At 41.7% G+C, this 13,390-nt stretch overlaps 1 protein-coding gene across 1 annotated transcript in view; it reads right to left on the bottom strand.

Annotated features, from left to right (window-relative positions):
- ACSS3 (acyl-CoA synthetase short chain family member 3) overlaps positions 1 to 13,390 on the bottom strand; it is a 141,179-nt gene that overhangs the window by 86,067 nt on the left and 41,722 nt on the right. The window contains exons 4-7 of the mRNA XM_065423450.1: positions 11,766 to 11,900; positions 11,332 to 11,472; positions 8,147 to 8,227; positions 7,951 to 8,046 (exon numbers count right to left, since the gene is read on the bottom strand). Of these exons, the coding sequence (XP_065279522.1) occupies positions 7,951 to 8,046; positions 8,147 to 8,227; positions 11,332 to 11,472; positions 11,766 to 11,900 (453 nt within the window). The remainder of the gene's footprint in view (positions 1 to 7,950; positions 8,047 to 8,146; positions 8,228 to 11,331; positions 11,473 to 11,765; positions 11,901 to 13,390) is intronic.

The raw sequence follows: 13,390 nt of genomic DNA, 5'->3' as shown, positions 1-13,390 counted from the left end.
TCTCTGAGCATTAGGACCCTGCTCTCTTCTGTTTCCCTTCCCCAAGTGCCACTTCCTCCTTGGGCATTCCCTCCAAAAATGGTCAGGGTTATCACAATGCCAGCATCCATCCGCTTCCTCACTTTGATCCCACATCCATCATGATCTGGGCTGATATTTCCATGGGAACTTGCACTGGGCCTGAATCTTCACAGCCTCCTTAAGCTGATCCAGTTCACCCCATAATTCTAACACTCCCGACACTGTCTACATGACCCGTGACTCATACGATGGTGTCTCGACCTTCCTTCTCTTCCTTCCAGAGAATGGACATACATCCTAGCACCAGTATCTTGAAAACTAAAACTTCCAATCTCCTCCCCAGTTCCATCTCTATAGTTGGTTGGTAGTTTCATCTAATCTTTGGGTCTTCCCCATCCGGAGCTGTAGTTGCATCTCCCCACTAAAAGCGTAACTGACTAATTGATCTCAGGCTAAAGCATCTTGCATCTCAGAGCCTGCTTATGGGGAAGTGTTCACAACCAATCTCCTCTGGCTTCTTCCTATAGTTGAGAAAAGCTGCCCAATCTCAGTCAGTGCATGCTGCAGGCTCCAAAGAATGTTTAAGGCATCTGTTAAGACACTTAGGGTACGTCTTCACTACCCGTATCGGCGGGTAGCAATCGATTTATCCGGGATCGATATATCACGTCTCGTTAAGACACGATATATTGATCCCCGAACGCGCTCACCGTCGACTCTGGAACTCCACCAGAGCGAACGGCGATAGCGCAATCAACAGGGGAGCCGCGGCCGTCGATCCCGCGCCGTGTGGACCCCAGGTAATTCAATTTAAGATACTTCGACTTCAGCTACGCTATTTGCGTAGCTGAAGTTGCGTATCTTAGATCGATCCCCCCCCCCCCCCCCCCGTGTAGACCAGCCCTTATAGTCCTGTCAAGCCTTACTGCTAAATCCTCATCCTCCCTGTCTTTCCCTATGAGCAACAGTCTCAGGAACTTCAGCTTAGTGGACTCAGCTCACTCATTCAGACTGGCTGCCATTTCGAACTGTGCATGCCAATCACTCCACTTTTGTTGTTCTCTACTATATGGGGCTGGGTTAAATACAGGCCATGCTGCCCTTCTTGGAGGTGGCATAGAATCATAGAAGATTACGGTTGGAAGAGACCTCAGGAGGTCATCTAATCCAACCCGCTGCTCAAAGCAGGACCAACACCAACTAAATCATCCCAGCCAGGGCTTTGTCAAGCCGGGCCTTAAAAACCTCTGATGGAAATCCCACCGCCTCCCTACATAACCCATTCCAATGCTTCACCACCCTCCTAGTGAAATAATTTTTCCTAATATCCAACTTAGACCTCCCCAACTGCAACTTGAGACCATTTCTCCTTGTTCTGTCATCTGCCACCACTGAGAACAGCCTAGCTCCATCCTCTTTGGAACCCCCCTTCAGATACTTGAAGGCTGTTATCAAATCTCCCCTCACTCTTCTCTTCTGCAGACTAAATAAGACCAGTTCCCTCAGCCTCTCCTCATAAGTCATGTGCCCCAGCCCCCAAATCATTTTCATTACCCTCGCTGGACTCTCTCCAATTTGTCCACATCCTTTTTGTAGTGGGGGGCCCAAAACTGGAGGCAATACTCCAGATGTGGCATCACCAGTGCCGAATAAAGAGGAATAATCACTTCCCTCAATCTGCTAACAGTGCTCCTACTAAAGCATATCTGACCCTCCCACCAGGAGTGCCCCCTCCTTCCAAGTCACTCATTTTCTTCCCTTCAAATGCTAACAAAAAGAAACCTCTCTACAATTAACAATAGTTTATTTTTTAAATAATGGTCCGGATCGCAGACTTCCACTTGCCTCACTTGCAAGATAATCACCACAATCCCAACTGTGGCATCAGTTTGTGCTAACCACCCCACACTTTGTGCTGCAACATGTGCTGGCTGATGTCCTAAGGTAGAAACGCCTTCATAATTTGTTGAGGGATGAAATGACAACCTGCTCGTGGTCTCTCCTCCTATGTGCATAAGCACAATGAATGTCATTAAATTGGTGATCAAATGTCCCGAAAAGGCCTACAGGTCAGCAAAGCAATGGCAAAAATGGCCCCTTCCAAGTCAAACCAGACACCGGCCCCTCACTGCATATAATGCAGTTAAATATCAAGGGTTTATCCAGCACAAAATGCAACTACCTCACAAAGATCCTATGAACTGACAAAACTGACTGGAGGAAATGTAAGTTGAGTAAAAAACCCATCGCTCCAAGATCAACAGATAGACCCGTCTTAGCAGTCTTCCATCCAAAACAAGGCCTAGCAATCTATGCCAAAGGTGATGTGAAGAACCCTATACAGGTACTCCCTAACACAACCCCTAATTCCATCGCCATCCAGGTCAGCGACTTGACGGTAGTGAATGTCTATAAACCTCCATTAACAAACTAGTCCTCTCACAGTGCTTCCACCTTCAAGCCACCCCACCATCACGTAGGCGACTTCAACAGCCACCACAATTTGTGGGGCTATGACACCAATGATTGCACAGGAGAAAAAATGTCATCACGGGCAGTGGCAGAAGACCTTTGCCTGCTCTACAACGCTAAGGAGCATGGCACCTTTAGGTCAGCACACTGACAAAATGCTATACGCCTGACCTTTGTTTTGTGTTGCAAGAGAACAACAGCCACCTTTTGCCATCAACAAGGCTAGTATGTGACAACTTTCCCAACAGCCAACACAGACCCCTTGTGATTCAGGTCAGTCTCCAGATCCTGCTATTTCGAAGCCTCAGTGAAACTTTCAGAAAGCAGTATGTCCAAAATACGGCAGACACAGAGAAATTTGTGAAGTGGATCCCTCCGACCTCTGCCAATTATCACCTCATTAGCCTAATAACAGTTGCCAAAGCCAATATTCCCGGGTGATACAGAAAGGCTTTCACCACCTGCTGGACATTAGAGAGCAAAGAACTGCTTTGGCAGTATAAGGCAAAAGGAAAACTGGATACGGCAAAAGCCTTGAGCCTTTCCCTGCAGCCATATTAGGAGAGCAGCAGCCATGAGCCAAGAAGCTGAAAGTCACATCCTCACATTCCTTCTAAATTCTATCAAAACAATGTAATATCAGGCTGATAAGAAGGCACCCTTGCTAATAGTGCCCACCATCACCAGATAAGCAAGGAATCTCTTAAGATGTTTAAAGAAAACTTTGCTTGATAGCACTCTGTCTGGCAAGGAATCACTTATCAATAGTTCTGATTGTAAAACCCATACTTCCATTGTTTTGCCTTTATGGTCCCTACTTTTCTACTGTTTATCTGTATGGTCTCTGTCTGGTTCTTTGATTGTTTCCATCTGTTGCATAATTAATTTTGCTCAGTGTAAATCAACTATGGTGGTGGGGTCTGATTAGTTAAATAATTGTTTCATAATGGGCTAGGATTGTTGAAAATTACCTTTTTATAGTACTTTGGTTAAGGTACAGCTAAGCAGGACTCAAGTTTCACTATATAAAACTGGGGTCCAAAAGAAAGCTCTTTGGAACCAACTCCCGGACACAGCCCCAAGATCAGAGCTGCCAGACCGCAACACTCTGCCAATCACACCATGCAGAAACTGGAGTCCTAGGATGACCTGATCCTTACTGGCCAGTAGGAAAAGTTCATCTGCCTTATTGGGAGTGGTGAGCATTGTATGCTTAGCGTGTGCATTCTGTTTTGGTAATTGTTAATAAATAGAGGTTAAGGATATTACTGTGCAAGGCTCTTTCACTGGTAAAAAGATCCTGCAAACCTGCAGAAGAGTACCCCCTGAGCCCTAGGGATTGGATATGGGTAGGTGCCTTTCCCCCAGAACCCTAGGAACTGGGAAAGGGTGGGGGTGCCTAAGTCAACCGGATTACGCCTTGAGCCCTAGGAACTGGGTAAAAGTGGGTGCCCTGGAGAGTGTGGGTATCAGTGTCTGATCTTTATAAGGGCACAACTTTTACCACATACTAAGCCTACATGTAGCTAATGTTTGGCTGAAGAAGATGATGGTTTTAACAGAGTTAAACATAACATGAAGAAAAGTAGATAATGTGATGATAGTTACATTATATTTAAATTTTCGTGTTTCAGTATTACTGAGGAAAGTCCATAGCCAAAACGTGCCACTTGTTTTCAGGTGTTAGTAAATGAAAGCATGAGGCCAGGGAAACTACAGAGACATTTAGAAACTGAACACCCAGAATTCGAAAAACAAGAGCAGCAATTTTTCTTTTGGAAACAAGAAGAATTAAAGCTTGGGGGAGCAGCAGGGATGAGAGAAGTCATGTGTAAAGAAGCAACTGTTCCACAAAAATGCTTTAAATGATCTTGTGTTGTGGCCAGGTGAATTGCAAAAGGTAAATCTGCACACACCATTTACCAGACAATTCAACTTCCAGCAGCAATAGACATGTAAAATTATGACTGGGAAACAAGTAGCCATGGTACTGATAACCATTTTTATGTCAAATAATACCATCTACCAACACAATGATTATCTTGCAGAAAACATCCAGAAGCAGTTGACAAAACAAGTTAAGAAGAGGCAATAGGGTGCACTGCAGCTTGATGAATTCACAGACATAGCCAACATGGCTCAGCTTCTGTTACATAGGAGATTTGTCAGAGCAGGTATAATAGTTGAAGACTTATTTTGCAAAGAAATCCTAAGCTGAACAACTAGTGAGGAAATTGTCAAGATCCTTGATTAATTCATACTGGTTGAAGATCTTAACTGGGCAACATGTGCTGGGCTGTGCACTGATGGGGCAGGACCATGATCCAAAAGAAGAGTGGGACATGCAGGACAAGTAAAGTTGCAAAACCATCTGAACTATAGTGTCCTGAACTCTTGAATCTAGTATCCTAAGTCAATTAAAAAAAAAAACCCCACTGTACTTGGTTGTAGGGAGCCACCAAGTTTTAAAACATCTGTATGGGAGCCATAGCACTAAAAAGTTTGGGAACCACAGCGCTAAACATTTAGAGCCAATCCTCCATTATCTCCATGGTTAAGAAAGCATTCCCTCCAAAGCAGTCATTCTTTGCTGGCCCAGGATAACAAAGTCCCAAATTTCATCCCAAACGTACGTTTATTTCATGATAGCACACTATTGCCCACAATCATGCAAAGACCCACAAGCATCTAACTTAATGCAAAGACATATATGTATTTAACTGTATACATATATGTAGTCCTGTTGCCTTTAATGGAATTATGTATACCAGCATTTCTCAAACTGGGGTCCACGGACCCCTGGGAGTCCCCGAGGGTAACCCTGGGGCTCTGCTAGCCCCGCTGATCAACTCCTCCCCGTCCCTCCCAGCGCCTCCTTCATGCCAGGAAACAGCTGTTTCCCAGCATGAAGGAGGCGCTCGGAGGGTGGAGGAGGAGCAGGGAACCTGGGTCCACGCCGCTCCCAGAAGCGGCCAACACGTCCCTGCAGCCCAGGGGAACAGAGAGGGGGGTCTCCGTGCGCTGCCCCCAGCCCAAGCGCTGGCTCTGCAACTCCCATTGGCCGGGAACTGCGGCCAATAGGAGTCGTGGGGGCAGTGCCTGCAGGCAGAGGCAGCACATGGAGACCTCCTGGCCCCCCGCCTAGGAGCCGCTGCCAGAGGGATGTGCCGATCGCTTTCGGAAGCCGCCCGAGGTAAGTGCCACTCGCCTCACCCCCTCCTCCACCCCAACCTCTTACCCAGCACAGAGCCCTCACCGCGCACCCAAACTCCCAGCCCAGAGCCAGCACCCCGCACCAAACTCCTTCCCAGAGCCTGCACCCCAACCCCCTGCCCCAGCCTGGTGAAAGAGAGTGAAGGTGGGGGACAGCGAGCAACGGGGGTGTGTGGAGTGAATGGGGGCATGGCCTAGGTGAAGGGGGCAGGGCAAGGGCTGAGCAGGGAGGGAATTGCAGGGTCCCCGAAAAATTTTAAATCAAAATGGGGGTCTTTGGGTTTTTCATAGATTCATAGATTCATAGATTCTAGGACTGGAAGGGACCTCGAGAGGTCATCGAGTCCAGTCCCCTGCCCGCATGGCAGGACCAAATACTGTCTAGACCATCCCTGATAGACATTTATCTAACCTACTCTTAAATATCTCCAGAGATGGAGATTCCACAACCTCCCTAGGCAATTTATTCCAGTGTTTAACCACCCTGACAGTTAGGAACTTTTTCCTAATGTCCAACCTAGACCTCCCTTGCTGCAGTTTAAGCCCATTGCTTCTTGTTCTATCCTCAGAGGCTAAGGTGAACAAGTTTTCTCCCTCCTCCTTATGACACCCTTTTAGATACCTGAAAACTGCTATCATGTCCCTTCTCAGTCTTCTCTTTTCCAAACTAAACAAACCCAATTCTTTCAGCCTTCCTTCATAGGTCATGTTCTCAAGACTTTTAATCATTCTTGTTGCTCTTCTCTGGACCCTTTCCAATTTCTCCACATCTTTCTTGAAATGCGGTGCCCAGAACTGGACACAATACTCCAGCTGAGGCCTAACCAGAGCAGAGTAGAGCGGAAGAATGACTTCTCGTGTCTTGCTCACAACACACCTGTTAATACATCCTAGAATCATGTTTGCTTTTTTTGCAACAGCATCACACTGTTGACTCATATTTAGCTTGTGGTCCACTATAACCCCTAGATCCCTTTCTGCCGTACTCCTTCCTAGACAGTCTCTTCCCATTCTGTATGTGTGAAACTGATTTTTTCTTCCTAAGTGGAGCACTTTGCATTTGTCTTTGTTAAACTTCATCCTGTTTAACTCAGACCATTTCTCCAATTTGTCCAGATCATTTTGAATTATGACCCTGTCCTCCAAAGCAGTTGCAATCCCTCCCAGTTTGGTATCATCCGCAAACTTAATAAGCGTACTTTCTATGCCAATATCTAAGTCGTTAATGAAGATATTGAACAGAGCCGGTCCCAAAACAGACCCCTGCGGAACCCCACTCGTTATGCCTTTCCAGCAGGATTGGGAACCATTAATAACAACTCTCTGAGTACGGTTATCCAGCCAGTTATGCACCCACCTTATAGTAGCCACATCTAAATTGTATTTGCCTAGTTTGTCGATAAGAATATCATGCGAGACCGTATCAAATGCCTTACTAAAGTCTAGGTATACCACATCCACAGCTTCTCCCTTATCCACAAGACTCGTTATCCTATCGAAGAAAGCTATCAGATTGGTTTGACATGATTTGTTCTTTACAAATCCATGCTGGCTGTTCCCTATCACCTTACCACCTTCCAAGTGTTTGCAGATGATTTCCTTAATTACTTGCTCCATTATCTTCCCTGGCACAGAAGTTAAACTAACTGGTCTGTAGTTTCCTGGGTTGTTTTTATTTCCCTTTTTATAGATGGGCATTATATTTGCCCTTTTCCAGTCTTCTGGAATCTCTCCCGTCTCCCATGATTTTCCAAAGATAATAGCTAGAGGCTCAGATACCTCCTCTATTAGCTCCTTGAGTATTCTAGGATGCATTTCATCAGGCCCTGGTGACTTGCAGGCATCTAACTTTTCTAAGTGATTTTTAACTTGTTCTTTTTTTTATTTTATCTGCTAACCCTACCCCCTTCACTATGTTAGGCGTTCCTTCAGACTTCTCGGTGAAGACCGAAACAAAGAAGTTGTAGAGGGAGGGTTGCTAAAGTTTGAGAACCGCTGATGTATATGATTAAGGTGCGTAAGTCTGTGCAGGATTAGGGTTCATGCTAGGTTCAGTTAATTCTATTTTGAAGTAGTCTCAGAAATTTTAAAAAGCAACACATCTAAACATAGCACTAAGATGATAAAATGTCAAACAGTGATAACAGTGACCTGAATTAGAGCCCTGTGTAGCTCCAACACATGTACATCCCATCAACAGAAGTTAGTCCAATAAAAGATATTGTGTCTCTTTCAAGCATTTACCTCATACAAAACAGTTGTATTCCCATGCAGGAGAGGTGCATAACAAACGTAGGAATGGCCAACTACCCAGCCTAAGTCAGAAGCTGCCCACCATACCTAAAATAAAATAAAAATTGAATTCAGTTTTTTTTTTTTAAACAAAAAAGGAGTTCCAAAAAGTTTTAAAACATGCAACTACAATTTAAATAGCACTTACCTCTCCAGGTCTGAGTCCATATATAGCTGACATTGTCCAGTTCAACATAACCGCATAGCCACCTGTTGGTCTAACAACACCCTAAGTGAGAAGTAATTTAAAATTAAGATCACTTAAAATGCAAACACACATTAAATCTCTATTAAAAAAATCTCATTACTATAAATTAGCTAGAATATTTAAAGTTGTCTAACTTCAACTTTGACATCCCTGCCACATCAGAATAATATAACAGCCCAATCCTACAAATATTTGCTCATACAAGTAGTCCCATTGAAGAAAGCCCAAGTACGGATTAAAATTAACTTTTGCATTATTACCTGGAGGATCAGTTCAAAAGATAGATCTAATTTTTTGTTCTGATCTCAATTATTTAAAGAACACAACCATCACCCAGCTAAAATCCTCTCTTTAACATCAGTTTTCCACACATTTACAAACAAAAGTTATAAAAATTTAAAATAAAAGAAAATTTAATGCAAGTATGTACAGAAATTAATCCTCTGCTTCTCTTCAGTAACAGAACATAAGCACCATGCTATGGAATATTATATATATATATTTTGCTGTCAACAGCATCTTGCACAGTCAGTTACGTTGAGAACTAGAGCTGATTGAGAAATTTCCAACCACACAGGCTTTCACTGGAAAATGCTGATTCATTGAGCCCAGAATGTTTCACAAAAATATACTGAGTCTGACAGATTGGCTATCTGGCTGCTATTTCACCAGTGCTGTACAGCATAGGGCAGAAGAAAAACTGACAAGAATCACGATCAATTTCATACACTAGTGGCAGAGTCCTGGGGAGCCTATTTCATTTTGGAAACATCATGTATCGAAGTTTTCAAAGCAAAAATTTTAAATAGAATGTGTGGGTTGCAGGAAATTTTGAAAAAAAGGTTTTATTCCGGTCTGAATCAAAACTAAATCAAATTTCAAAAAGTGGAAATTTCCCCCTAACTGGAAATTACGAGTTTTGGCCAACTCTATTGACATCTAAAAGTTGCTTCTGGGATGCAGTTAGCACAGCAGTTGCTAGAAATTTTGGAAGAGTGGGGATCACAGGACCTATGGGCACCTACTTATATAAGCTTAGCTGTAATACCCCACAAATAACTTTGCCATTTCATCTAAGTACTTTATTGTAGTTCTCCAAAAGAAGCATCATGCATTTGACTCCTCTGTGCTTTGATTAACTGGATTGCTATCTGTTTGTGAAAAGCTCCTAGTCACTGAGAGTAGGTAGCGTTCCTAGCCTTTTTAGTTGGATTTCACCTCAAGATGAATAGGCACCTGGGAATCCCTTCCCCCTCTCTCAACCTATGTCCTTTCATGCCAGTCATTGCCTCTATTTTAAGATTTTCTTTTCTGTTCTCTGCCCCCATGTCTCCGTCTTATTTGGTTTTCTTCTTGTTGTGCAATTGTATTTTTAGCTATTTATCTCGGGTTCTGCTCACTCAATATTTTCCTCCACCTACCAGGCCATCCATTATGTATTCCACTGACCACACCCAGCCACCAGCACTACAGAGCTCTCTTTCCAACTTGTTACGATATAGAAAAGTTTTTGCAGTACCAGAATGGGGCAAGTGAAAGGGATGGAAAAGCACATAGCTGGCACCTCTGGACCCAGATTTCTCACTGACATGCCCTTACCCTACTCCCACCCATCTCCCACTCCCTAGAATCGGTAAACCAAAAACAGTTTAGAGTTAAGTGTCATGATATTAAGTATCAGAGGGGTAGCCGTGTTAATCTGGATCTGTAAAAAGCGAAAAAGAGTCCTGTGGCACCTTACAGACTAACAGACGTATTGGAGCATAAGCTTTCGTGGGTGAATACCCACTTCGTCAGATGAATGTAGTGGAAATTTCCAGAGGCAGGTATAAATATGCAGGCAAGAATCAGTGTAGAGATAACGAGGTTAGCTCAATCAGGGAGGATGAGGCCCTCTTCTAGCAGTTGAGGTGTGAACACCAAGGGAGGAGAAATGTCTCATTGAAAGGTGACATAGGGCCAGAAAGAGTTAATTAACTCACAGACTGACAGATATTAAGTGTCTGTTTTCCACAAAGATATAATGGGCTTTCCACTTAGACAGTCTTTTAGATGCTTCCTCCACCCTCCCCCCGCTCTCCCATGAGGGGAGACCTTTTTACTGTGTTTGAGAAGACACTTAAATCTGCATCATATGTGATTAAATGGAGTATTGCTTCAGACATTTTACTGAAGAAATACTCCTTTCCTTTGCGGTAAGAAAGTTCTAACACAAACCCTATGGGCTACTGCTTTAGTAGTGTACAGTTTCAGACTGATCTTAGCACGAGTCAGCCAACAGGCAAAGGTGAAACAGGTTTGACATTTAATCTTAAAATAATGAGGGACAGCAGACAAAATGTAAAATTTTCATTAATTCTTGGATATCTTAAGTTTTTGGCTAAAGTTCCTGGGGGTTGGGTTGGGGGGAATTGGAAAAAATATACAAATGAACACAGGAAAAAATGTTAATATAGCAATAAAGTAGCCAAGAAAAAAGTTTGGGGCATTCTGTGTTCTGCTCAGCATATCAGAATTCTTCTAAAGATATATAACTGACTGAATTTGAAAAGCTAAAATCTTCAAAGCATACGCTGCCTTAGTTGTCTAACCTTATTCAATCTCAACTTCCTCCATTAAAAAAAAAAAAAAAAGAGCATATGAAGATGGAACTAGTCAACATTACACCTGATTCCAGTTAAAATTCATGGACTATTATCTGATCCTCCTTTATTCAGTATAAAATAAACAAGTGATCACAAAGTAAACACTGTTGACCAACCTATCACTAAATTATTATATAAACATATCACACTGATAATATAGAGGGTGCATACATAGATAAGAAATATGTCCCTTCTCCTAAAGAATTTATATTAAACAAATATTTAGATTAGAATGCATTTTATTTTATGTCATTCACATTCAGATCCACTAATATGATTTATTGGAAGACAATGAACTTTAAATCTTAAAAAGTTAAAGTAATGAAATGCGAGTAAATGAGATCAAAGCAGTTCTAACAATGCTTATCATTCACTGTGGTGAGCTTTGGCAAACATTTTCAGCCTTTCAATTAAATGCTCTCTGATATGGAACAGAAAATAGTTTGGTCACAGATATTAATACTAAAGATAGTACCCTACCTTGGGCAAGCCAGTCGTTCCTGACGTATAAAGAATGTAAAGTGGATGATCTGAACGAACAGCAACACAATCATGAGGCTTGGCTTTTGCTATTTCTTCATCCCAATCAAGGTCACGACCTGAGACTAGAGGAACAGTTCCCTATACACCAAGAAACACGGAAATATTCAATGAAATTTAATCAGATGGAATAAAAGACAGTGGCTCAAAAGATATTCAGCATCCAGTCTCCCATATGGATACCTTGAACAAAGGTAGTATACCTAATCTCTCAGACACAGAAGCTCTACTAGCTAATTAAAAGTAATTTAAATCTCATGACACAAAAGATCTCAATTAAAATGCACAGCAAAGCATATTTGATTAAAAAAGAAAAAAAAGGACACCAAGAAGACATGTAAAAAGTTAATAAGCAAGAACAACCATAAGTTTACCAAGTGAGGTCGACTGTATATGAGAACTTTCTCAGGTTGGTGCTGTATCATCTCCAGTGCTCTTTCTAGAAGCGGCATGTATTCCACTCTCCTTCCTGGTTCTATCCCAAAAGTTGCAGTTACAACAAGTCTGGGCTAAAGTAAAGAGGATCATAGAATATAAAAAATGTTTGCCATAAAATTATTCAGTATATAAAGCCCTTACACACAGTACACACATTTACTTCATTTCTAAGAGAACATTGTACTCTTCACACATACAAGTTTGTATATTTTTTTAAATGATTGTTTAGATGACGTACTCTTCACTTACACTGGGAGTGAGAACATTAAACTGCACAATTTAAAGTCAGGGCACCTCTGACTTTACAACAATATACAAAATGTTTTGACATAACTTCCAAGACCCTGACTCCAAAAATTAACTAAACCAAATTTATATTAGTCCTATTCCAAGAAGTAAAAGTCAACTAATAGTCAGACTCATCTTATTTAGAACAGAACCAATCTTCTCTCCTCTGAAAAAACTATAAGCACAACATGAGTGCTCTTAGTTTGTATTGTGCAATCTCACAAACTGACCAAGCTAGTTTATTGTGTATATTACCAGAAATCTCATGATGGAGGCAGTGGCCCCAACTCTATAGTTACGGATGCGTTGTGCTTTGAACTTAGAATGGGAATTGAATAGCTTTCTTATGTCTGAATAATACAGTGTACCATCTCCAAATTTGTTAGTAAAGGAAATTCATTAATTAGTTTGAGTTAAAAAAAATTAAAAATCTTTTTTAAATGAGCTTTTAAAAAAAAATAAGTTCAGCATTTGTCATCTCTCTCTTTTTGACCAGAATAACCTCAACAACAGAATAAGTCCTGCTTTCTGATGTTGAGGTGAGAGGGATATGCAAACCCTCTTCCCTCTGAAATCCCCATTTACTACCTTCAGTGTAGGCTACACACATTCCTGCTTGTCCCCAATGCATCCCATCTTGCCTTCCTACTGTCCAATTTGTCTCTGGACTTTCACAGATAATCAAGATTTTTAAAATTGAATAAAATCAATTTTCTTTAAAAAAATCAAAATTTGAAAGTTTCATAACCTTCAAGCTTACTTATATGCTGATACTTTATTTTTTTTAAATATTTATGCAATGTGTTATTATGTATGTGTTTGTAATATATATTACACAAACGGCAGCGTTAGTACAGACAGGGCATCAGACGGCACCAGTGCTTTAACCATCTTGTCATCCATATCTGCTCTCAGCCAGATTAAATGAAACAATGATTGAAATCCAGCATCTGTTCTACCATATTTCAAAAGCTTCAATTTTCTTCTTGTCAGTAGCATTAGTTTCCCAGAATTCACATCCATAAGTTGCTATGAGAAAAATAAAAAGCTTATTTTTTTCGTAATGACTTATGCATGGGATTCCTTGGAAACTAATACTGCTGACAAGAAGAAAACTAAAGTCTTTAAAATGTGGTGCTAGCAAAGACACTTGTGCATCTCCTGGATGGAAGAGAACAAATGCTTATTTTAAAAATATTACTGAAGAGAAGTGGAATCTGCTCTCAGAAATCAACAGGCACAAACTTATGTACTTTGGTCACATCAGGCATAG

Source organism: Emys orbicularis, chromosome 1 (assembly GCF_028017835.1).
Source record: "Emys orbicularis isolate rEmyOrb1 chromosome 1, rEmyOrb1.hap1, whole genome shotgun sequence".
Lineage (NCBI taxonomy): Eukaryota > Metazoa > Chordata > Testudines > Emydidae > Emys > Emys orbicularis.
The sequence above is the reverse complement of the archived record's forward strand: the minus strand, read 5'-3'. Positions and strand labels throughout refer to the sequence as shown.